Source organism: Tachypleus tridentatus, chromosome 8 (genome assembly GCF_004210375.1).
Source record: "Tachypleus tridentatus isolate NWPU-2018 chromosome 8, ASM421037v1, whole genome shotgun sequence".
Classification (NCBI taxonomy): domain Eukaryota; kingdom Metazoa; phylum Arthropoda; class Merostomata; order Xiphosura; family Limulidae; genus Tachypleus; species Tachypleus tridentatus.
In genome coordinates, this window is record NC_134832.1 from 43196602 (window position 1) to 43222956 (window position 26355).

Below are 26355 nucleotides of genomic sequence, written 5' to 3' on the forward strand. Positions count from 1 at the left end.
GCATGCGATATTTCCAAGAAACAAGTTTTGAAATTTCTTGTTCTTCGCGCTGTTCCCAAATACGATACTTCATCTATGGCTGTTGGAGAGATCTTCGTTAAATATATACTGTTTTGTATTCTTGTATTCTGAAGACGGCTGGTATGAGTGTTAAAACTTTAATTAAAACAGAGTACAGAACAACGTTTCGACTTTCTTCCGTCATTTTCAGGTTAACAAAGGAAAATGGTGTTTTGTATCGTGTTCAACAAATATAACACTAGGTAACGCTGTATATTCTAATGTTACTCATCGTTAACTACGGGGCTGAACTGTGGAAGACGTGGCAAAGATTACTAGTGTAATAGTGATTGCTTTAAGTTCAAAAATTCTCAGCAAATTACTGTTATATCACAAATATCATACAAGTCTGTAAAGTGTTTCTATTTGAATAAATATTACATTTTTGTCATGGGTCTTACTATTTCAAGTATATTAAATCGCTTGATTGGAAAAAGACAAGTTAGAATATTAATGGGTGAGTAATGTTTGAAAGTGAACGTGAAATTATGTAATCTGAAGACCACCAGTTAGGCTTAACTTTATTTTTTTTTATATCAAAGTTAAAGTTTTTATTATTATTATTCATATATACTGAAAGCCTAGTTGTTACTTGTGATTACCAAACAATTTGGTTTAAGGAATTTATCTGATATTTGAATTAAGTACAAAATACGAAGTTTATAGCTTTCTTAAATACTTTATAAATAAAAGGAATTATAATTTATATGAAAAATTTCAAACTTTCCTAATTCTTAAAAATTAAGTGAAATAAAAAAACTGGAAAGGATGAATGCCATAAGTTTAAAATGATATATAGGATAGAAGACTCCTAGAACTTTAAGAAAGCTGAAATTTGTTAAAAATCATTAAAAGTACGTATGAGATCTAGCTAACAATGTTAAAACTTCAATAATATTGTGAAGTATGTTAAGTAAGCAAAATGTTAAAGTGGGAGATTGAGTCCTTAAAGGTTACTGATGGGAAGATTTATGTTGAAGACTATATATGTATATATATAAGATGAGTTGGCTTTTTAATAATCTCTGTTTACAAGAGAGAGAAAGTATTAGCATATTAAGATCTATGGAAAATATTAAGACCAGAATGAATTATATGAATATTAATTTCTTAGCTGTAGAAAGAAAAAGATAAAGCACCAAGTTCAGACTATTTTCTCATGGTTTTTAAGATCAAATACATAAAACTCATTTATTTCGTTTTGGTAAATCATTAAGTAGATGCATATGATTGGAAAATTTAATGTGCAAGTATTTCCTGTTATTAAGGGTAGGTGAGGTAATAAGAATTGCCTTGGATGTGCAACAAATCTTTATTTATTTTGTGGGAAAAAGAAGCTTTGTAAAATCATCTAGTGAAATTGATAGCACAGAAGAAAATCAATGTGAATTAAATAGAGAAATTTTCTCTCATCTGTTAAATCTTTTTTGAGGATGTTGGATGCTACGTAAATGGTGGAAAGGGTGTTGGTATAGTGAACATGGAATTCCATAATTATTTTTATCAGGTAACACATAAAAGATTACTAGAAAATTACAAGGAGTTTTGGAAAGACTAGTAAATTGGAATATAGGATGATTATGTGGGAGAAAGCAATAAGCTATTAATGGACGTTATTGCTAGTGGAGAGTCTCAAGTTAGTGCCATTTCAGCCGTGTGGACGTTATAATGTGATGGTTAATCCCACTATTTGTTGGTAAAATAGTAGTCCAAGAGTTGGCAATGGGTGGTGATGACTAGCTGTCTTATCTCTAATCTTACACTGCTAAATTAGGGACAGCTAGTGCAGATAACCCTCATGTAGCTTTGTGCAAAAATCAAAACAAACTTTTTTATTGAAATTTTTGTGATTCTCTAAATTATGTTCTGTTGTTTTTTATGCAGAATGACATTAACCTTTTCGTGACTGACCTAAGAAGAAAATAAATTTGTTTTACATTTCTTTCAGAAAAGTTAACTTATTAATTCCAGATTGTCTCAAACAGAAATTCAAGTTTGTTTTTCTTTTGTTTTTAAAGTTACATAGATATTTCCATATGGGAGCATCACATTTACAATAATGTAATATGATAATTAACCTTTCTAAATATATGTTATTTCATAGTGAGGGCATAGAAATAACTCCTATAAATGTTTTTCAGAATAAAATGTAAATTACAAGTGTTTTATTCAGAAAAGTTTTAATATTTACTTTTATATAGTGAACAATATAAAACTTGCAACTTTCTAAACAATTAAAATGTGATATTTAAGTTAATTAAATCTTACTGAAACTGATATTTAGGTTTCTTAACTCTTCTACATTAAATTGTGTGCGATAAAAGGTGGTGTTACAATAATGTGTGGTCTACAAAGATATATTGTTTTTGTGGTCTACACAGATAATGTCATCACCACCATTTTAATGATTCATTAAAACATAATTTCTTGTCAAATGTTTTATGTTTATTCAAGCTTTTGTTCAGCAAACAATAATTTAATAAATTGTATGTTCTGAAATAGTACATTAAATTTACACTATAATTGCACTAGTTTTGATTGTTGGAACTCATTTAATTCTGATTCTCTTTGCTCCATAAATTTTATGCAATGGTATTTTTATACTTTATTAGTTTAAAAGTATTTATAATAGTTGGCACCAACTGCAAATAAACGAAAGTTAAAATGATGGTGATGATGGTATCTTTGTAGACGGCAGACTGTAATTGTACCTAAAAGTTTTATTTTACTGTAAATTTTAGTGCTCCCATACTGGAATAGGAGGAGGTAAAAGGTTAAAATATGGGTGCTACAAGATTGATCTTACTCTTTCCATTAATTATGAATACATTTCAGAAACTGTCAGTTTTATTCTTTTGCCAAAACAAACCAACAAAAAACATGATTTTGAGTATGAACGTGTGTAGATACTCAGTACTTTTGGGAACATTTGATTTCTAAACATTTTCATGCTTTCTCTAAGCATATTGATTACACTGTGTAACAAAATTTTTACTTTTTCTTATTTTTGGAGAGAAAGTGTTATTTCCCAAGTGCTTGTGCCTAAATTAAATGGAGAAGACCTATTTTTCTCTTCAGATATTGCTTTTGTGACCTGGGTAATGAAATTTTCAAATTTACCCATTTTCCAGAATATTCCAGGTAGATTCAGTGCTGAGTAGCTGATAGAGAATGCTTCTTGAACTTACAAGAATTTTCAAGAACTTTCTAGAATGTTGTAGAATTTATGAGAAAAGAAACTTTTACAATTTTCTAGAACTTTCCATAGTAATATATATACAGGGGCTTGCCACTCACAATTTTAGTTTAGTTCTGGCTGCCTGTGTGAACACAGACTTTTCTGATTTTACCAGAGATAGCATCAAGAAGTTGCAAGCATTCTCCAGATGCATTCTGCTATGTATGTGGCCAATTTATCAAACACTGGCCACAACAAACAGAGTTCTCTGTGGGGAGGCACAATGTCAAGTGTGAGCCACTGGTGGACCTCCAGAAGGTGGTGTTCCCCCCATTGCACATAAAATTGGGTCATATGAAACAATTTGTCACAGCTCTTGATAAGCAGTCTGCAGCCTTCTAGTACCTTCAAGACTTCTTCCCTGAGCTGTCTGAGGCAAAGGTCAAAGCTAGTGTCTTCATTGGACCACAAATAAAGAAGATCCTGGAGTGCACAGTATTCTCCAAGAAACTCAGTAGGAAGGGAAAAAAAAAGCTTGGGGCAGCTTTGTTGAAGTGGTTCGAAGTTTCTTGGCAATCACAAGGCTGAAATTATGTGGAACTGGTTGAGGCTCTGGTGCAGAACAACGGCAAAGTGGGCTGCAGGATGTCTCTGAAAGTCCATATCCTTGAGACTCATCTTGATAAATTCAAGGAGAACATGGGAGCATACTCAGAGGAGCAAGGTGAGCACTTTCATCCAAATATACTGGACTTTGAATGCTACTACCATGGAGTGTATAACAAAAAGATGATGGGAGACTATATTTGGGGGCTGATACATGAAGTGATTTACATTACAGTCATAAATCTCGAAAAAACTACTAACTTTTAAACATTTTTTTTATTTTTGTATAACTTTGGTATAAATACATGTAAATCTTGATTCATATGTTGTTTTATTCAGACCTTATGTGAAATAAAGTGTGCAAATTTGCCCGTTTTTACATGGAAAATAGTTTACTTTCTAAATTTCATTATCCTGGTCATAAAAGGAAGGTTGAAGGGAATAATGGCCATTTTATGTGTTTTTACAATATAAGCAATTAAGAATAATACTATCCAGGAACACAATTTGTGTTATATAATATTATGCTTTAAAGATTATTATTACTTTTTATCTAGTTGGTTTGGATGCTGCAGGAAAGACTACAATTTTGTACCAACTAAAGCTAGGAGAAGTGGTGACAACTATACCTACTATTGGTATGTACATGTTTATTTAGTTAGAATATCTCAGTACTTCTGGAAACATAATTAATAGATCATTTTGTAAAAATAGAAATAATCATGCATGTATCATTATCTGAGTTTGTACTCATAGAGATAAAGGAAACATTGAAGTATTAGGTTTCAGCCTATGAATCTACGCAAATGTTGATTTGCTAGGTGGTACTGGAGGCATAGTGAAGGGGGACTGGTATCCCTGAGGATTTAGGTATATTAATCACATATTTTTCAGCTTCCATGTATAATAAAGTTGTTTTGTAACATTTAATAAAAAAAAAACTTCTATAAACTATTACTTTTGCTTTGGTTTGTTTTAATGACCATTTTATTAAAAATGTATATCAATGTTTTAGCTATTTAATTGTTTTCCCTTCAATCAAGTTGTTATGCAAGCATTATATTTTACAGAAGTTTGAAACTGACTTTTGTACCCTTACTAACCTTTCAAACATACTGGGATTTTGTAGTACCAGAACAACTCAGATTTTAATAAAAGTAAAATTAACACCATATGTTGTATGGGTCTAATGGATTTAAAAATTTTAGAAATAAGATAAATGTTGTAACAAGTTTTCAGTTACATATTTGTGCTCTATATCTGTTTGTATTACTTAAGTTTATATTACACTATCTGTATTTATTATTATTTATATACACATACCACTGTTTATAACTTTATTGAAATTGTTATATCAAACTCAACTTCTTACATAATTTTCTGAAGGTAAAGTATCATTTATTGCACCATCTTCTGTTATTGCACCTAGTGTATGCAATAGCTAGAATGCAAAATAACTACTTTCTTATCTGTCTTACACCTTTGCAATATTTCCTTTTATTTATTTTGCAAAAGCTATTCAGAGATGAAAAGGTACAAGTGTATGCAACAGCATTTGCAGCTAGAATGCAAAGGTGTAATGCAGATAAGAAAATAGTTATTTTTAGAGCAAGAGAACAAAGAAAACTATGAACAACATGTAACAGGTGATAATTTGTCTGCTGATGTTAGTGAACTGGAGAGTATAAGTGTTATTTTTCATTTTAACATTTAATTTTCATTTAAGAAAATATTGAGATGAACATTAGTATTCATGCAGAAAATATGAAATAAAGATTTGAGTAATAAGCAATAGTGAGACATACTTGGTTTGGAAAATGCTAGCAGGAAAATATCCAGAGCAAAGAAGGAAGTTCAATCAAGGAGAGAGGATAAAAAGAGTGTTGTTATGAACCTGGTCTGATAAATTTAAAGTATGGGTAGAAACATCACTGACAAATTTTTTATGAGCTTTTCATTGGCACAGCATTCACTTGCCAATTGGTAAACAGTTGTGTTAAAATTTGAAAGAACAAAGACAAGTTTCCACCTAAGTTTAAAAAAGATTTGAAAACCACTACTTTTGAATTCCAAGCATGACCAAATGATGTCATTACATTGTTCCAAAGAAAGGTAATGTTGTAACTCCAAAATACAATGCTCTTTTAACCAACAGTTAACAATTCAGGGATAACAAAAATGACCATTTTATTTTATAACAACAAAGGTGGTATAAACACACTTTACATAGTGCCGTGTGCTTCAGGTACCAAGGATTAACTGTGGTTATCTTCTGTAATGCAATTCATGTTAATGCAGTAAATGCTTTTATAATATGGTAGAGCTTAAACTCTCAGTATCTTTAAGGAAGTTTGCACTTGCACTAGTATTTTCTCATTCAACTGGGGAAGGAGTTTGTAATTAACATTTGTAAGTAATTTATATGCAAAACGGCTCGTTTGGGTTGAGAAAATATTTTACATAGAAGAGCGAACAACGTTTCGACCTTCTTCGGTCATCGTCAGGTTCACAAAGAAAGAGGTAACTGACCGGAAGCTGACCACATGTTTGAAAGGGGTTGTGTAACTGTGTGTCGAAATGTAGAGGGCGGTATTAGATGTTTGAATATATAATTTTATTTATTTTATTATATTAATATAGGTGACTTGTTTCTGTGTGTTATGCTTTATAAAAATAAAACTTAATGAATGTATAGTTGTTTTAAATATTCACTTTAATTCCATCATAATTGAAATATATTTAATACTGTTGTTCCATAATAAGTTGTATATGTTTGAGACCAGGGATTTCCAAACTGTAGTTCATGTCCCAAGGGGGTCCACAGTAATACATCAAATTTATGAAATTACCATTTACTGAAAGATTACTAAATAAAATAATGCTAATACATTATAAAACTAAAAAAAATAATATATATAAATTCCAAATTAATAATTGTAATTAACATAAATTCAGTTATATAAATTCATTGTGCTCCTGACACTGTTGCCTGCTAATAAAAAAAACAACAAAATATTTGATTTCTAGTTGGATTGATGAATATAAAATTGAAGTTTAGAAATATGCCACATCTTCATTTGAAACTGTCAGACATTGACCCCTAAATTTGCAAGATTGTTTAAATAGAACAGTATCATCTTTCATATTAAAGTAAGTTGGAAATATATTTTTTGTTTTCCATATCTAGATCTGTTTTCATTGTACATTTCTTAAAACTAGAATCAAGCTGTAAAGGTATTAAAATATGTATGTTATATATTAGTTAGATATGATAAAACCTTTTTATGGGATGTGGTCTGCCAGTACAGTAAAAAAGTTGAATGGGGTCTGCCAGTTTGTAGAGTTCAGGAATTTTGTTTTTTTTGTGTTTTTTTTTTAACAGAGTGGGTCTATCGTATGCTGTAGGTATCTGATGTAATTTTTCTTAATGGTAGGTCGAGGGTTAAAACAGACAATATTAGGTGAATAAATGCAAGCAATAATTTATTTGTAATGATGATGGTGTTGAAGAAATTGAAGAGAAACATTGGAAGAAAAAAATGTCATTTGTTGGTTTCTAATGATACATTTAATGTAAATGTGACTGATCAATGTTTAATTTAGGATTTTTAAAAAGTGGATCTCGGTGACCCCAAATACCCTAAAATTGGGGCCATTTTCAAATTTGTTAAGTTGTTGAGGCAAGTGATAGTGATGTAGGTTATGCATGGTATGGGGGTTTTGTTCCTCCAAAATCTTTCTCAAGTTTATAATTTTCAAGATCAAATCCATTATCAAAAGAATGATACATAAATGTATAGTGGGTGGACATTTTGCAAACTTGTTTAGAGCTGAGTGGCTGGTGAAATTAGGCTCATCAATTGATTTCATTCAACTATTTGGTAATTGTCACATGAAATTAATCTTATTTTCAGCTAATGTTTTTATGTAATTTTCGAACTACCATATTTTTAATGTGATGGACATCTTTTTATGGTTTCTTTTGCAAAAAAATTGGCTAAACTGAATCTAAAAACATAAGGTAACTTAAAGAGTTTCTAGTTGTCAAACTGCTAACTTTGATGCAGCCACAAGTTCAATGTCTTGCTTGTTTTTAAATATATAGTAATTTCATTGATCTTGTGTGGATTAATTAAATTGATAAAGAAATAACAAAACCGTGTTTTTCTCTTACTGTTAATGATGATACTGTCTATTTAAACCATATCAAAACTGAAAGTAGAAATAAGTGAGTAGTCAATTTATTTTTGTTTATTGTTTAAGTTGGATAAACATAATGTTCAATGAATAAGGGTTTGAATCATTTGATTATTTTGCTATCTTGTATACTAATTGACCTGCCCCCCAGTGGCTCAGCGGTATGTCTGCGGACTTACAATGCTAAAATCCGGGGTTGATACCCCTCGTGGGCAGAGCACAGATAGCCCTTTGTGTAGCTTTGTGCTTAATTCAAAACAACATCAACAACTAATTGACCTTACTAAACTTTACTGTTACTTTGTTTTCAAATATACTTTAGCACATAAACACCTTTGATAATGAAAGTAATGCTGAAAGATAAATTTTCCAGCTCTGTTGCTTGTTTTTGACTCTTCAAAACTTCCCATTAAATGCCTGTGGTGATTGTTAAAATTGGCATCAAAGTGTAGTTAATGAACAAAATGTTAATATTATACAAGTTTTACTTTCTGAGTTTTGATAGGAGATATTTAAAAAAATTCTTGGTCTTCACTTTTCTTGTGAGACTTGTATATGTAAAAATGGCTGGTATGGTTTGAGAAAATTTTTATGTAGAGGAGCGAACAACGTTTCGTTCTTCTTCAGTCATCGTCAGGTTCACAAAGAAAGAAAGAGGTAACTGACGGATAGCTGACCACATGTTTGAAGGGGGTTGTGTAATTGAGTGTAAGAATGTAGAGGGTGTGTTTAGATGTTTTATTATATTTATTAATATAGGTATAAAGGTGTTCCTTTGTATTAGTTTATTTTGGGCTTAAGTTGCTGCATAAGTAAAACTTTTTTAATTTTGCATTTGTTTATGTTTGTTTCTTTATTTAGTATTTGGGTCTTTTTTATGGTTATGTTATTTGATTTGCAGTGTTCAAAAACGTGTGAAGGTGATTTTTATGTTCTTTAAATCTGGTTTCATTTTTCTACTTCTTTCTCTAATACAGAAGTCGTTGCAGTTATCACATTGTATTTTGTAAATAATGTTGATGTGGTGTTTGTCAGTGTAATTTTTACAAAGTATAGACCTGGTTTTTGAATAAATTTTGTTTTAACTGGAATGTTATCTTGTTACTAGTTTTTGCCAAATGTTGGTTATTTTTCTGCTGATGTTGGGAATTTATGGTATGCAGCAGTATATGGTTTTGTGATTTTTTAAATCATGGGTATATTTATTTTTATCAGTTGATTTTGCTTTTTGTCTAGCCATGTGCGTATAAAGTTTTCTACAGTTTGTGGAGAAAACTTGTTGACGTTGTATTGTTTTATTTTGTCTAATTCATTGTTAATTTTATCTGGTGAGCATAGTTTTATGGCTGTGTTTATATGGTTTCTTAGTATGTTGAGTTTTTGTTTTGTTTCATGTGCTAAATTCCAAGGACTGTACAGTCCAGTATAGGTGATTTTTCGGTGGATTCCAGTTTTAAATTGTGTATTGGTTCTTGTAATTTTTAGGTTAAGAAACTATATTTGATTGCTTTCTTTTTGTTCACATGTGAAGTAAATGTTGGAATGTATAGAGTTAATGTGATTGAAAAATTAAGTGTGTGTTCTGTAGATGTGAATTCTGCAATCGTGTCATCTATTGGGTTGAGGAATAATTCATGAGCGTTTTTTCAAGTTAAAAAAATATATTCATAAATTAAATGCTTTCACAAAATATTTCATGTCATTTGGTAGATAATTTTTTGCCCTAATAGATGGTGTGTTTGATTTTCATATGTCTTTAATTTTTGCTTTCATTTTTATCTCATTAAATGGAATGTCAAGTGGACAAAATCGAGCATTTTCGACACCATCTGCTTTTCGCATTTAATTTCTTGCAATTTCGTTTAAAACAATGCATACTATATACCTAGGTATTACATGAAATAAAGTATCATAATAAATGTTTTGGGTGTAATGTGTTCATGCATTGAAGTATTGTATAGTCTTGCATGTAATGCTTGAATGAAATTATTTAAAAACGCTCACGAATTATTCCTCAACCTAATACATATCTGTACCAGTATAGTGGTGGATGTAATGTTGTGAAACTTGCTTACTTTGGATTGGAGATCTTATATCATCTTTACATCAATATTTGAGCATCTCAGTTTCAGTGCAAATTGTAAACTTCTATTGTAGATATTATTAAGACATAACCTGACTATAATCTCTAATTATCTTGTTTTCTTTAACTACATGCCACACTGTCACATCTGATGCTGTAAAAAATGTCATTAATTCTCTCTGACATTTACTATTACATTATTTATAACTGATAGAAAGAGAAGGTCTTCATTTACTGACTTACATATAATTCTAACTCATTTTCATAAAATCTTTTGAATTATTTGACCAAATGATTCAGTTACTATTGCTGAGTTCAGCTCAATCAGCCGAGTGAATTGTTTGAATGCACTTAAAGCATAGGAAGAATAACATTCAGTTATAATAACTATGCTTTGTGTGAGTTATTGTGGCTATTCTGTGTTGGACATTTTAAGTAAAAATTCAATAGAGTACTAAAAATGACCTCTAAAAATTAGGGTTAACTTTTATAAACATTGAGTCTCCAACTGCAAAAAAGTATGAGATCCATTTAAAAGTACTGAAGATTTTGTTTTATATATGTAAATTTTTTTATTTATTGATATAAAAGTGACTAAAATATAAAAAAAATATTTATTATGTTTGGTAAAAAACAAAAGAAAATTATATAAAATAATTTTCTCCATAAAGTATGGATAGAAAAAGCTTGTGTGTTACTTAATTCAATACTGTAACTTGTTACATGAGTTTAATGGTTAGACATGGTCAAAGAATAATAAAACAGTGGCAAACTGTTATTATGAGTCAGTCTCTTTAGGATAAACAGTTGTAATTTTGTGTGACAATCTGTATTCATTTTAGAAAGAGAAAAGAGTAATTTATGTTTATTTCACATTTCTTTGATATTCATTTAGGAGTTTTTACAGGTTGTGCAAATAAAATATGAAAATTAAGATATTTTTAATTTTATCATGGAAACCACCTTGCATTCAGTGCATAATTTACAAAATCTGATATTTTGTATACAAACACTTGTGATGGTTATTAAAATTTGCTAATTGTCGTGAAAAAACACTTAAAAGTTGTATATAGTTTCATTATTGCATGTTGTTTGCAGTGTTGGTCAAAATTACCAAGCTTGTATGGAAAGAGTTAATTCTACACTGTTGTACATGAATATTTATCATAATTTGCAAGTAGTAGAAAACTGTAACAAACTAAAAATATGCTAAATTTCATTATATGAGTTTCTCCTCCAAATTTCCATAAAACTATTGAATTTTGTTGGTGAAAATAAACATGTTGCTTCATGACATTTTCAAACAATGTTTTACACAAAGTTAATAAAGTTTATTGACATAAAAAAAGCCCCACAAATTAAAGATTTAAAAACATTACTAAGTTTGACTGTAGGTCTATATGAATTGTCAGTTGATTGAATAAGTGTTTCCTTGTTGGAAAGACATTTTTATGAACAAGTTTAAAAATACACAAAATTTGACCAAAATACCAATGGTCGTTGAAACATTTAAATTATTCCAATTATTATTTTTGATTAATTCAAGTTTCTTCAGATTAGTCAATTGTAACTTCAACCATTGGATAGCTGGAATAATCAGAAACGGAAAAATTCAAAAACGCCAGTTCATTATTTTCTTTACAGTAGTTAATTGTTTTATAGGACACTAATGAATGTACTCTATTATACTGACTAATTGAGTTAATTGTCCAGCTGTGGGTTCCGTCATAGTTATAATTTGCACAGGAGATTTACAAAATTTGCTCATGAGAATAACATGGGTGAAAGAAAAGGTGTTTAGTTTTTGGGTCATGGCCTTTTTTCTAGTAACAGTGGAGTTACTGAAAAAAATTGTCAAGTCTTGTGGAAACTCATGGTGAAGTATAATGTTTTTATAATATTTTGTAAAATATGTCACTGTAGAAGCAAATTTATATATGTTATGTTTTGTTTTTTACTTTAATAACATGGTTAATATAGTATTACAATTTCCAAGCATTGAAAATTGAGGAATACCTTTGTAATTTCACATGGTTAAAATTATTGCATGACTTAGTAGATAAAAAACCTGCTTTGAAAGCAGTTATCACATGATCATAGAGTTGTGGGTTCCTGATGTGTCCATGACTGTCACAATTTTCACAAGTTTAGGAAATAAAGTGTTGCACTACCAACAATTGTAACACATGTACAGGGTAGAAAAAGTAAATTTGCAGTTTATTTAATACTAAAAAACAGTTACTTGGATTATAAATTACAATGTAAAACTGGATTTTACATATCATTCAACATTAAAAAAACAATACATTTGCACTTTATTTAACACTAAGGTAGCCTAAGAATTGGTGGTGGGTGCTGCCAACCATTTTTTTTTATCTAGTTAGTATTTAAAATATAGATACAGTGGCAGATAGTCTTAAGGTTCAGGGTTAACTCTGTGACACTCAATTTGTTGACAGTATTACTTGTCAACAGACAACAAGGTGACAACCCATTTGCCAACAGTATTATCACTTGCTGAGAGACTCGTTGATATACCAGTATTTTGAATGTACTGGCAGTATTGCTGATAGTAGGCTAGGTGAGTGCTTATGGCTATCAAAGTAAAATAATTAGCTCAACTTTTTGGCAAGAATGTAGCTTTTTTTATTGTATAAATTATCAAGTCATTTTTAGTTTTTGCTATAAGACATCTGTAATACATTAAATTTCAATATTTTATATGTTCTTTTCTTATTTTGTTCATTTCAGAGTATACATTTAATGCTTCACAAACTTCTTATTTTCATTTTCCATTATTTTATCTCATTTTTCTAGATTTAACTCAGTAAAAATGTATTTTCCAAATTTTCATCATGGCTGAGTTTGTACCTTTGCAAAGAAATTACTCATACATACATTGTAAACCTGATATATGTATATGTAAATATGCATGCATTCCCCTAAGTAAACATAAATATAATAACAAATCCATCTTATGACACAATTGTCAACACTCTGCTGTAAACAAGTTGATTTTTCAACTAGTTGTATTTTTACAACTTTTCCAGTTGATGATCTGTCTTTTGACATAATTTACTGTCACCCAATCTGCTGTTGCTTAATTGTCCTGTCATTGAGTTGGCTGTCACCCAGTTGTCACCGAACCATTCGTAATAGCTGTTAAGTAACTCAGAAACAGAGAAACAAATATATTACCATCATGACTGAAGTTGAACCCAAGACCCTTGAGTCATAAGGGAACTCTCACCTCCATTTATCAGGCCATACTGGTTCAAAGCTGAACAAGCTTAATTAAAAATAACGATAATGGCAATATTTTGATTACTGGATAGCTAAAATAATTTTAAACATTAATAACTGAAACACTTGCTTTGGTCAGTTGATTTTCATAATTTATTGAATCATGATTTTGATTACTGAGTAATTTGAATGATGAGAAACACTATAATTGATTACACTAACTTGATATTAATAAATGTTTATAAGCAATTGATTAATTAAGTTTGCTGCTCATTTCTACAGTGTTGTGTATTAGTGTAGGTAAATTAGCAAAATAATAATATTGTTTGATAGGACTAAGAATAATTTTATTTATATAGGCTTTAATGTGGAAACAGTGGAATACAACAACATATGTTTTACTGTTTGGGATGTTGGTGGACAGGATAAGATCAGACCTTTATGGAGGCACTACTTTCAAAACACACAAGTGAGGATGTATTCATTGTATGAACTTAGTTATTGGTATCTTAATTAGCACTTTAAATATAAGACTTTAGATAGTTTATTCTGTGTATGTTCAGTACATTGGATTACTGAATTCTGTGGTGAAATCTATAAGTACTAAATTAAAAGGTGTATGGGAGGAACCACAGCTCCCAGAATTCATTATACATGTAAGAGTTTATTATTATTATTTTTTAATTATTTTATTATAAATCTGAATTTAGCATACAAATTTGTGCACATGTGAAATAGTTTTGTCTCACAAATTTCTTTCCATAAGCAGTTACGACTGTATATAAATAAAAATCTTGATTGGCAATCACAGTTACTGTTAATTTTAAAAACCCTATTACCATTAAAACAATTTAAGAATCATTGTTGTAACAGTAGAAAGGGGTATTTAATTTGTTTTGTTATCATTCATAGTTTAAATATATGGATGTATAAAATACTATTTGGTTTTTGTTGTTTTTTACATTTTGTTAGATCCTTGAGATTGATTCCCTATGAAATGATTTATGCATAAGGATATGAGACCAATCTTCAAGTAAAAAAATTAAAGTTTGTTGTTATAGATGTAAAAAAAAAGGGAAAGTAAGGGTGTAAGTATGCTTCAGTTATGTGGTTGCAGTAATGGCTTTGTTATAAATTAGTATTTTGGCAGCAAAGGAAGATAAGTTTTCAAACTGGATTTTGTCATATACAAAATTTTAGCAAAAATAACTGTTTTGTTGTGTTGAAGTATATGTAATTCACTAAGGTAACCTTTGAAATTACTATTTGTAGATCTGAAATAATTTGGTCTGAAAATAATGTAATGGAAGCAGATATTTTCTACATAGCAAAATAATTCTCTTTTCTGTTTTAATTTTCCAAATGACTCATTTTAGCCATATTAAATATTTAAGCACTATTGTACAGTTGTACAGAAAAATCATCCCAATAATTATAAGCCCATTAGTCTGACGTCAGGTGAGGAAAAGTTTTTGGAAAGTCTGGTAAAAGATGGTTTTGCAAGCTGTTTTACAAAGTTTATAATTTTGTTGAATAATCAAAATGGTTTCAGGTAAGGGAATATCTTGCCTTACAAATCTTTTGGACATTATTTGAAATGGTTAGTGCTTATACAGATAAGGGTAAGTGTGTATATTTGGTGTCTGGAATTCCAGTAAGCATTTTATAAGGTGCCAAATAAGGCTTGTAAAAACAATTATCTCTACAGGTGTGGGGGATAATTTAATGAATTGGATGGAAGAATGGCTGGATGGAAGAAAGCAGAGGTTTGTTATAAATGGAGTGTGATTAAACTGGGTCAGTGTTACAAGTGGGGTACCTCAGGGCTAAGTCATGGGATTGTTTTTTTATTGTTGTTATTATTTACATCATCAACATACAGTCATGTGAAAAAGTTAGGACACCCTATGAAAGCCTGTGTATTTTTGTAACATTTTTGGATACATAGATATTTAATCTCAATTTTAACAATACTGAGAGATTATAGGAATATACTAAACAATTAAACCTGAAGAAAAGGATTTTCAAGATCTTCTGTAAATGTAATTCTACAAAAATGCGTTTTCTACTTGAGGAAACAATTAGGACACCTCCGTATTTATTCCCACTTAAAATGGCTCAACTCACACACGTGTATCACGCCAGGTGCACATGATTAGAAGGAGATCATTACTCAGCATTTTGAATGAGGCTTGCCCTATTTAAACCTCAGACATTTAGTTTGGTGTGCTCCTGACTGTTGAAGTGAGAGTGAGCACCATGGTGAGAGAAAAAGAGCTGTTTGAGGCCTTTAGAAAGAAAATTGTAGCAGCTTATGAGTTTGGTAAGGGATTTAAAAAGATCCCAAAAGATTTTGAAATCAGCCATTCCACTGTCTAGAAAATAGTCAACAAGTGGAGGGCTTTCAAAACAACTGCCAACATGCCCAGGTCTGGTTGTCCAAGCAAGTTCACCCCAAGAGCAGACTGCAAGATGCTAAAAGAGGTCTCCAAACACCCTAACATGTCATCACGGGACCTACAGCAGGCTCTGGCTACTGTTGATGTTAAAGTGCATGCCTCTACAATCAGAAAGAGACTGCACAAGTTTAACTTACATGGGAGGTGTGCAAGGAGGAAACCTTTGCTCTGTAAGAGAAACATCAAGGCCAGACTGAAGTTTGCCAGAGAGAATGTAGACAAAGACCAGGACTTCTGGAATAATGTTCTTTAGACAGATGAGTCCAAAACTGAATTATTTGGACACCAGAACAGAGGACATGTTTGGTGTAAACCAAATACAGCATTCCAGGAAAAGAATCTCATACCAACTATGAAGTATGGAGGTGGAAGTGTCATGGTTTGGGGCTGCTTTGCTGCAGCAGGACCTGGACAGTTCACAATCATAGAATTCACCATGAATTCTACTGTGTATCAGAGGGTGCTTGAGGATCATGTGAGCCCATCTGTAAGAAAATGTAAAGTGGAAATGGACCCTGGAACACAACAATGACCCAAAACATACCAGTAAATCCACCAAGGACTGGCTGAAAACAAAGAAATGGAGAGTCCTGGAATGGCCGAGTCAAAGCCCAGATCTTAATCCCATTGAGGTGCTGTGGGGTGACTTGAAATGGGCTGTACATGCAAGAAACTCCTCAAACATCTCACAGCTGAAAGAATTCTCCATTGAGGAGTGGGGCAAACTTTTTTCAGACCAATGTCAGAGACTGGTAGATGACTACAAGAAGCGTCTCACTGCAGTTATTTCAGCCAAAGGGGGTAACACTAGCTATTAGGGGTTAGGGTGTCCTAACTTTTTCCTCAGTTAGAATATGCATTTGTGTAGAATTACATTTACAGCAGATTTTAGTCTTTTTTCAGTTTTAATTGTTTAGTTATATTCCTATAATATCTCAGTATTGTTGAAATTGAGATTATATATCTATTTATCCAAACATGTTACAAAAATACACAGGCTTTCATAGGGTGTCCTAACTTTTTCACATGACTGTAGATGAAGAAATAGTCAAATTACTTAAATTTGCAGATAATATATAGGCTTTGGGTGTTGCTAACTGTGAATGGGATACTGACAAAGGGATTTAGATCATTTAGTGAGGCAAATAAATTCCAAATGGGTTTTAATATTAATAAGTACAAGATAATACATGTAGGTTGTAAGTATTGTATGGATGGGAGTAACTTTAACATTGTTGTGAAAAAGAAAGGAATCTTAGTGTAATAGCTGATCAGTTTTGAGTAATCCAAGCAGTATACTGTTGCTAGTGGCAGGCAAATAGAGTTTTATGTTGTATCTACAGAAATACTGAATACAAGTCTAAAGGTAAATTTAAGTGCATTTAAGAGAAAGCTTGATAAGTATATGAATGATAAGGACTGGCTTCAAGATATTTTTATTTATTAATAGTTTTAATTCAGTTTAGAGGATGGGACAGCCAAGCTGGAACAATAGGTCTCATTTTATCTCAAAATATTATTTTCTTGGACCCCATATTCATTTTATATGCGCCTTTTGACATGAGAGGTTTGGTATCAGATAAAAACCTTGTTGGTATTGAATATATCAGATATAATGCGGTTGACATTGTAATAGATTCTTTATTTTCACTTACAAAATCTTAGAATTAGTACTTGTATCTGGTGTATGAACAGTGATGTTATTGGTTATTTTTTAGTGTGTGTCTTTGTTAGAAAATTTTTCTCTCTTTTCTTTTGTTTGTATTGTAGGCTATTTTAGGTTATGTTGGGCTAAGGATTCTTTTACAGTAGGTGTTTGTGAGCTGTGTGTGATAAATTAAAAAAATGAACAACATGCACTCCATTTGTTTTCTAAATTATATATACATTCAAAAGAAGTTAAATGTTTGCACAAAAATCTTTCACATTACATATATCATTGTTGTATGTTATATACTACACATTTTTCTTCTTTTTGTCTTAAAGTCCACTGAGGCCAGTTCATTTACTACATAATTCAGTCAACAAGCCAAACTAGTTTTCTCTTAAGCATTATCAGTGTATAATCACTTATTCTTTTTTCTCTCTCCCCCTTTTTTTTTTTTCCCAGCGTTATTTGTGTACAATTCACTTACCCTACCTCTTGAGTTACCACAGTTGTATCTAGTGCTTTCAGTACTTATCTGTTTTTTCATATTTAGTCCTACTTCCAAATAATCATCTGTTCTTATGTCAGAGTCCACATAGCAAGTTCAATTGCTTTATAACATCCTATGATGAGTCATATTATTGTACTGTAATGTCAGAGAACTTTTAATCCCACTTTAACACATCAGTTATTAGGCTATTCACTCCTACAAGTTAAATTTACATTTTCCTATTTTTCTCTGATCAAACTCTCTCGTTTGGCTTTACGTGTGGCTCTTTTCCCACTCTTATCTCTTATGTGGTTGCTGCTATTTATATTTCTCATTGAGGCATTCCAGAAATCTTCATAGCCTCAACATTAATAACTTACAAATGCAACTTTCAATAATTATCTGTTTTTAACTTTCTTATTATGACTAAACACTAATGAAATATTTCCTCACAAAATAAATTAATAATATCTACACTAAACAGTCTTATATCTGACAGTAATCTTGAAAGAAATAACCTGTTAACACATTATTTTCTTTAAAAAGTGTATTACTGTATTTGTTTTTTTTTTTAAATTAATAATTAAATAGTTAAATTTGTTTACAAATACTTGTGTTGGTGTGTATCAACTGCTGAGCAATTCTGATATAGAATTTAATTAACATTAAGTTATTTTAGTAACTTCAGATTTCATCTTTTAGAAGTAAGTTACACCTTGATATATAGTTGTGTGTGTATAAAGTTTAATGTTTTCTAGATAAAACTTTTAAACTGTAATTATGATCTAAAGCAACATTCCATAAATTAACAGTAATGTGTATTTCATTAACTTCAACTTTTGTTATGCTGTGCTGTTTTAATCACACATAGTAAAAAGCTCCTGTAGATATGTTCTTCAAAACAATCTGTGAACAGTTTAATTATTATTTTTAACTTGTATCTTTAACACAGTCAATTTATTTCCCGGAACACAATCCTTCAAATTGATTACTGTTGTCAGTTAAGTCATTTGTATCGTGTGTAATCATACTACAGTGGCATTAGTTTTGTCTTAAACAATTTTGCAAATTCTTTGCAATTTTTATTTAACATGAAGAGATCATTGTGACTAGATTGTATGTTTAATGTTTTTAGTACTATCATTTATTTCAAGTAAGTATACTTTTTTAATATTTTTGCATTTTCAGATTTTGTGTGTGTGTGTAAGAGAGAGAGATGCACAAGTTTTTTTATAGTTTATTAGTTATGGATATTTTTTGTTTGCATAAAACAAATTAATTGAAGTGAAACTAGGGAAGAAATGGCAGTATTAAATATGAAAAGAGTGTTTTTTTCACTCGATGGTTAAATGTCTTTAGATTTATGAATTTTATTACTTTAGTAAAATATTTGTTTATATGTTTTCTTCTTGTAGGGTTTGATATTTGTAGTGGACAGTAATGACAGGGAAAGGATATCTGAAGCACAGGATGAACTACAAAAAATGGTATTGTTTTTATCAAAAAAAAGTAGTCAATTTAATATTTTTATCTGTTTGAACTCCTGGTGCAAAAGTAAATGAAATGTCAAAAAGTTTTGCTGTAAGTTGTATTAGAGATAATGTATTCTGGTCTCTTTCTCTCTAATTTTTGAAGTAGGCTTTCTACATTTTGATCATCCTTGCAACCATCATGAAATTATACACACAATAACTTTCAGTACTGTATTTTCACAATAATTTGATAAGCTTTTAGTAAACATCTCAGATCTTTTGTACATGAAAAAAAGTTTGCTTTAATTAAATATTTTATTGAAGATATATCTATACATGTATGTAGTAAGTTCTAACTCAGACTTGTCTAAAATGTGTGTAAGGTGATTTTTATATTAGATTGAAAATACTTTTTTTTCTATTTCACAGCTTTCAAATTTAATATGCATTACTTCTGGAATATTCTAAATGAATATCAAAAGGTTTTTAATAAAACTTTATATTTTATCATTTTTTTCTATCCTAATGCTGTATAAAGGCTCAGCTTATTTGATCAACTCTAACCACTGCCCCATAGTGATTCCAGTCTGCAGGTTTGTGATGCTAATATTTGAATTTCAACATTTGCTGTGATGAGCAGGCACAGATAACCCATTGCGTAGCTTTGTGCTTAATAACAGTCAATCAAACCTTGTATCCACCACAAAAATGAGTACAAGATAAAGATATATTATCTTTATATATTATATTTTTCTTTCTAGAATGATTGCATATTGTTTACAAATTATTACACACTATTTATTCGTTCAGACAAATTTAAAAAAGTTCAACTCTCTTGTTAAATTTGTAACAGGTGTGCTGGTCATTGGAGCTTGATATTACCATTAGTCACACAAGATTTTATATTGAGTCCAGGTATACAGTTGTAAGTGTAATACACGAGTCATAAACTTGAGGTAGTTTACAGTTAGAATAAAGAATGAACTCTGAGGCTGAGAATCCAAAAACGGCAGTCAAGATTTTACACATTTCTCCATAATCAAAATAAGCTGTGTACCTCATATATTGATTTAGTTCATCCAGCAAATCTATACTTTTGATCAGGCTGCTTATTATACTCAACAAACTTTCAACTGGAACACTAGAAGGATTATATTCAGAAATGCTCAAGTACAAAGTTCCTTTCATCATTATATATTAACTACCTTATTTGATCAAGATAAATATCATTCATTATTTACATCAAGGGTGTGATGGAATTTTGACTTTGTTGCAGGCTTGAGGGCTCTAACAATTTTTCAGGTTTTCAACTTCTCACCGTCAGCACGGTTAGGAGATTTTCTTTGGTCCTGGAGAACTGTTGTTCCAGCTCCAAACATGTGTTTTTAAATAAATTTCTTTAATAATCTTGTGTGTTCAGTTAGCATTTGTATCTACCTGCAAGAAGGATTGACACTTTATTGGACAATTTCTACACTTTCTTGGGTTTTTCCAGGATCCATACCAGAATTGTTTTATAATTGGTTATAGCACAAGTTATTGAATCAGCAGCCTGTTAACTTGTACTGTTCCACAATATTTTGTCAGCAATACTACATCAAAGTACTGACTGCTCTTTTAACATAAACTTTCTTGATAGTATTTGTTCTGCTACAGAAGAGACATAGCAGTCTTGTGACATATCCATCTAGCATTCTCACAGCTTTACTATGTCAATTCATCTAAACTTTTTTTTTCAGCATCCATTGCTATGCCACTTCAGTTCTTTGCCAGTTTTTTATCATTTCCCAACTTCAGCTTGACCATTTTCCAGCATAGGTGTTCTCCCTCATACCCTCTCCTCATGTATATGCATCACATTTGCATGCTTTATAATATGTGAATTATTCTTTGTCTTCTATTTAATTTTTCTGAATCATTTGAATATATGAGTGTTTAATATCCACAAATGCTTCACTTTACTGCTGCTTAAATTAGAGCTAAAGGAATTTATCAGTGTGAAAATAATGCAATGTCAAGTTACCAGCACATTGTAAAATTGTAATATGCTTTTGTGTACCTTTTTAATTTAATTTTTCTTATATAGCCTAACAAGTTTCCACGTTTAACATCCACTTACTTTTACAATGAACAAAGTAATAAATTTAATAGTCATGTAGATTTGTTCAGAAAGTCTTGGTATTTCAAAGAAAAGTAACTCTCCCCTTTTTTTTGTAGGGTATTGTTTATGCTTTATATCTATTTTAAATATGGAATTTGGAACACAAAAAAATCACTTGCAACAAAAAAGCAATCTTCTAAAATTATAGATATATAACTGTCTTTGTAAGTAAGTTGTTTGTGCATTTGAAATAAAATATTTTACTTTTCTGGTTGAAGCAATCTGGGCAGTAGCCAACTGATTAAATTGGTGTAGAATAATGAAAAGTAGCTAACATTGTAAGGAAAGCAGTAAATTAAAACCATATCTTTTGTTTGGTTGTAAATAATCCAGTAGAAAATAGTGGAGAAAATTACTCAATTTTTTAAAGGCAGTGTGTGCTAGGTGGGGTGTGAATTTTTTTGTGACATATAATGCACTACAACTAGTAGAATAGACGATAAATGTTTTATTTCACTTCAGGGATGTGCAAATCCATGGAAATTTAAAGAATAATCTGTCATGCGATACATAAAAGATTGAAAATTTATTTTATTTAGTTTTGAAATTAAGAACTGAAACATATATAGAATTGAAATTTGAAATATAAACTGTTTTCTGTGCTTGAATTTAGTGACATTGATAATAAAATAGTTTTATTGAAATTTGAATCTAACTTTACAAAAACAAAGTTGTCATGTTAAATCTAATCTACATGTATAGAGAATTAATTCCAAGAATTTTAGCAATGAGTGTTTAAGAAAATGTGTTATAAATTCATCCTTATGCAGTTGAACTAGCAAATGATGTCATACTAATGCATATATTATTGTTTCATTCTTAAGCTAAGTGAGGAGGAACTCAGAGATGCTGTGTTACTAGTATTTGCTAATAAGCAGGACCTTCCTGATACGTTGACAGCATCTGAGTTAACAGAGAAATTGGGTCTAAATTCACTTCGAAACAGAAGGGTAAGCTGTTTTTAGAAATGATAATTTACATTATTGTTTCTTATGTATTGAAATTGAAAAGTAAAGTGTGGTAGTTCAATTAGAAAAACCTACAGGTAACCTTAGGAAATATTATCATTAGTTTTATGCACAGTAAATTTAAAATAGCTTTATGTTGTATATGTTATTGGGTTTCTTCACTTAGCATTAGTTACTGTGTTTGAAAACCAGATAACTATTGGTTCTTTATTAATCTATGTGTATTAATGCACATTACTTTACACAGTGTGAATAACATTATCTACCTGTAAGAGTCCATTCTTTCATCTTTTTTTTTTTGGAACACATTTAGACAAGTTTTTATATTAACATCATGAATTTTTCTTTTTTGAGTGTACAGTCCTTAAATTGGAGAAAAGTGCTTGTAAGTGGTGAGATTCTTGAAAGTTTAATGAATTTGAAACATAATTATATAAAACAGTACACTTACATTTAGAAACTGTTGGAAAATAATTACTTAAGAAATAATTCAGGAATTCAAATATTATTGCATACAGTAACCAAGGATTTTATAATCCTGTGTGATTTTCAGTTTGTTTTTCTTTCTAATTAAGAAGTCATATAACCTCATTTGCTTAATGTGAGCCTGGAAAGATTAGTATGTACAGCATTTTTAAATATAAAACATAAACATCTGCAACATTGCTATTATGGTGTGTAGTGTTTTTAAATGCAAAATATAAACAGCTGAAACATTACAGTTTTGGTGTGTAGTGTTTTAAAATATAAAACAAACAACTGGAGCTTTACAGTTTTGATATGTAGCTTTTGAAATGTAAAACATAAACAACTGAAACTTTACTGTTTTGGTGTGTAGCTTTTGAAATATAAAGCATAAAGAGCTAAAAAATTAAAAGGTTGGATGTACTTTCTTGCTAAACTCAATTTTCAAAATATAATTAAATGTAAAAAAGAATTGTTCTCTCATAGTGGTACATTCAGTCAACCTGTGCTACTCAAGGTCAAGGACTAAAGGAAGGATTAGACTGGCTTTCCAATGAGCTTACAAAATACAACTGAGTCTAGTTTGTTCAAGAACTATGTATATTGATTGTACAGTCCTTCTCAGTCCCCAGCTACACAGTTAATTAGTGGTTCCTCACATGGCCAGCATCGGTAGTGGACATTGCAGTTGCACTCACTTTGACATATGAGGTAGTCATCCAGGGTGGAGGCTGAGAAGAACTAGTGTGGGTCCAATCTGATTGATCAAATGATATGATGGCACTGTCAAAACTGAAATGTTTTTGGTTCTGTTATCTAGAAATAAATTGCACCAATCTTGGATCTTATTTTTTCCTGTGTTACTGTTCAGTTGTAGAACTGGGTATATTTGTTTTATCATACACTCATTGATATAATTGTTAGATGTTAAATATGCCTTTTCTTAGTTTGATGTATGTTAATATAAGAAAGTAACTGTAGTACTGATGTTTTTTCTTTTGAAAATGGTAACAGTTATCAATTTTCAGAGTTGGAACAACTTCATATATTAATAAACTCTTAATTTAAAATCTTGAAAATCAGATTGGCAATTGTTTACATAAATGTGAATGAGCTTTAACATTTTGCTTTTTTCCTGATCCTTAACTGTTAAGGCTTTTACTTGGACATATTTAGTTTAAGATGGTAATATTGTTAACTCTAGACTTGAGTTTAGCTTTTATAATTCTTGATACTGTACTGTTTTATATTTAAAAATTTATTCAATTACTATATTTTTGTCAAAATACCAATATCTTTGTGTCTTTTGCTTAACACTATATAATAACTGAAATTTGATGCCATCAACTATATAAATATATAACATTTAAAGTTCAGTATTTATACTTCTTGAGAGTATATTTAGATTAGCATTTCTTCATAACTTTTATAAGATTTTTAGGCAGTGTGAAATATTTAAAGTTAGCAGAAGTGTTCAGTAGTTAAAAACTGAACGATGTTTGACCAAGAGCTTGCTATTAAGATTTAACTGACTTAGATAGTAATGCTAATACTCCAAATAGTATGTGTAACTATTTTAAAACCAGTGATGAATTTATTAACAATACTTTGTGATTAAAGACAAAATGTAATAGGTACATGAAAGAGGATACTTTTCTCTGTTGTAGTGCTTTATTCTCAAGTTATCTATATGAAACTGGAGGTGATTGATACTGAAAATTAAAAGTTTCTGTTCTGCTCTGAAAACTTTAGAGAAATGGAACCAAAATTGCATATGATAATGTTTTGCACAGACCTTAAGAGTTTTAGCTGCTCTGTATATATAGTTGCTGTCTTTGTTACTATTCTGAATAGCTAGAGTTATTTAAAATTTACCCACATATATTTGGTCAGATCTTGTTCATGTTTTCTCAAAAGGTCTTGTAACTCTACATTTTCCTTAAACCAAAAAGAACTGTTAATATATTTTGAGTGGCTTATAATAAAACAGGTTTAAAGAATAGAAACCAAGATTACTTTGAGAGGTGTGAAAGAGTCACCAGTTTGTTTCAGTAAAGTAATAGTAATTTAATACTTCCTGGAAAAAATATAGAGTATTTCTTTTTCTTCACATATAATTATTCAAGATATCAATAAATGTAATGCTACAAGTATACCTTCTGTGAACTTTTGTTTTCACAGCCTGAGTTAACTTGAAATGTTGTATTCCACTTTTCATTGTAAAATGTAATAAATGGCATTCATGTAAATTCACATGATTATTTGTGTTTTATATAAATTCAGATAATAGTTATAGAAGATGCTGCATAGCAGAAAATAAAATATTATGTACACCATAACAGTAACTTAGATACAATTATGGTTGGCTTATTCATGTGTAAGTTCTGTAAGCTGAAATTAGGTAAGCATTGCTTTGAGATTTTAGTCAATTAGATTTTTTTTTTCATGTAGTAAATAACATTTCTACTTAACCAAATGCAAATCATTTTTAAAAACTGGAGGGAGGAAAGAAGTTACTGTTTGTTGATGGGGAAGATTTAAAATGGAGTATATATTAAGTAACGTTTAACATAAAATATGAAATTAAAAATCAAAATTACAAAAGTGATATAGCATGAACCACTTTATTTTTAGTAAACATTCAGGTTTCATGTGGGTTTTTGTGAGTCTTCTAAGGTTGCTAAAGCAATTTCCAGGGCCTGGAAAGTTTTGGAGAAATGATAATTTACCCTAGGGTTTTGGAAAAGTTGTGGAAAATGAGGATTTTCTCCTGTCAGTATTATATACCAGTGTTTTCCGTAATTTGTGTATTTGATTATTTCATTGTATAATATCTAATGGTGATTATCTTCTGAGCAAGCCCTTCATTTTGTCTCTTAGTGATCTCTGCACATGTATGTGCATGAATAACAGTGTGAATTGTCTCAGTACACAAGACTGAATGAGATCATTGACATCTAAGCCTTGCCATCAAACAGTTGTGTCATTGTGAGTTATGTTTTTTCCATCATTATGTTTATGGTGTTGATTTGAATGTGTACTTGAGTAAAACATGTTGAGTGAAAATAACAATGCATGGCTCATCACAGGTGCACATTGCCAAGAAGCTTATTGCAGTGTGTGCCATAAAAAGTTCAGTGTTGTCTGTATCGATAAGCCCATAGTGATAAGTGACATGAAAGAAAAAAAGCATGAGGCTAACATGTATAAATTGCACTCATCAACATCAGCTACACTTACCATATACAGTTCAATATTATCTGAATCTAGGCTGATAACAGATAGAACATCAACAGTTAGACCTATTGTTGCAACAAATCAACAC

At 30.4% G+C, this 26355-nt stretch overlaps 1 protein-coding gene across 2 annotated transcripts; it reads left to right on the top strand.

Moving 5' to 3' along the window:
* The first annotated feature begins 203 nt into the window (after positions 1-203).
* LOC143222294 (ADP-ribosylation factor 4) lies at positions 204-25283 on the top strand. 2 transcript variants are annotated; one of them, XM_076448617.1, is made up of 6 exons: positions 204-517; positions 4402-4482; positions 13727-13836; positions 19380-19451; positions 22422-22547; positions 23517-25283. In XM_076448617.1, exons 1-6 carry the CDS (start codon positions 451-453, stop codon positions 23604-23606), a joined length of 546 nt encoding a protein of 181 aa, XP_076304732.1. In that variant the 5' UTR covers positions 204-450; the 3' UTR covers positions 23607-25283. The 2 variants fall into 2 exon arrangements, with proteins under 2 accessions (XP_076304732.1, XP_076304733.1); XM_076448618.1 differs by having other exon boundaries at positions 24698-25283.
* Positions 25284-26355: the final 1072 nt, after the last annotated feature.

What these genes read in the sequence shown, in the direction of transcription:
- LOC143222294 (XM_076448617.1), top strand. Translation starts at nt 451, where the DNA reads ATGGGTCTTACTATTTCAAGTATATTAAATCGCTTGATTGGAAAAAGA. An exon ending in ACAAGTTAGAATATTAATGG is followed by an intron (nt 518 to 4,401) that starts GTGAGTAATGTT and finishes CTTTTTATCTAG; the next exon opens with TTGGTTTGGATGCTGCAGGA. An exon ending in ATTCACTTCGAAACAGAAGG is followed by an intron (nt 22,548 to 23,516) that starts GTAAGCTGTTTT and finishes GTTCTCTCATAG; the next exon opens with TGGTACATTCAGTCAACCTG.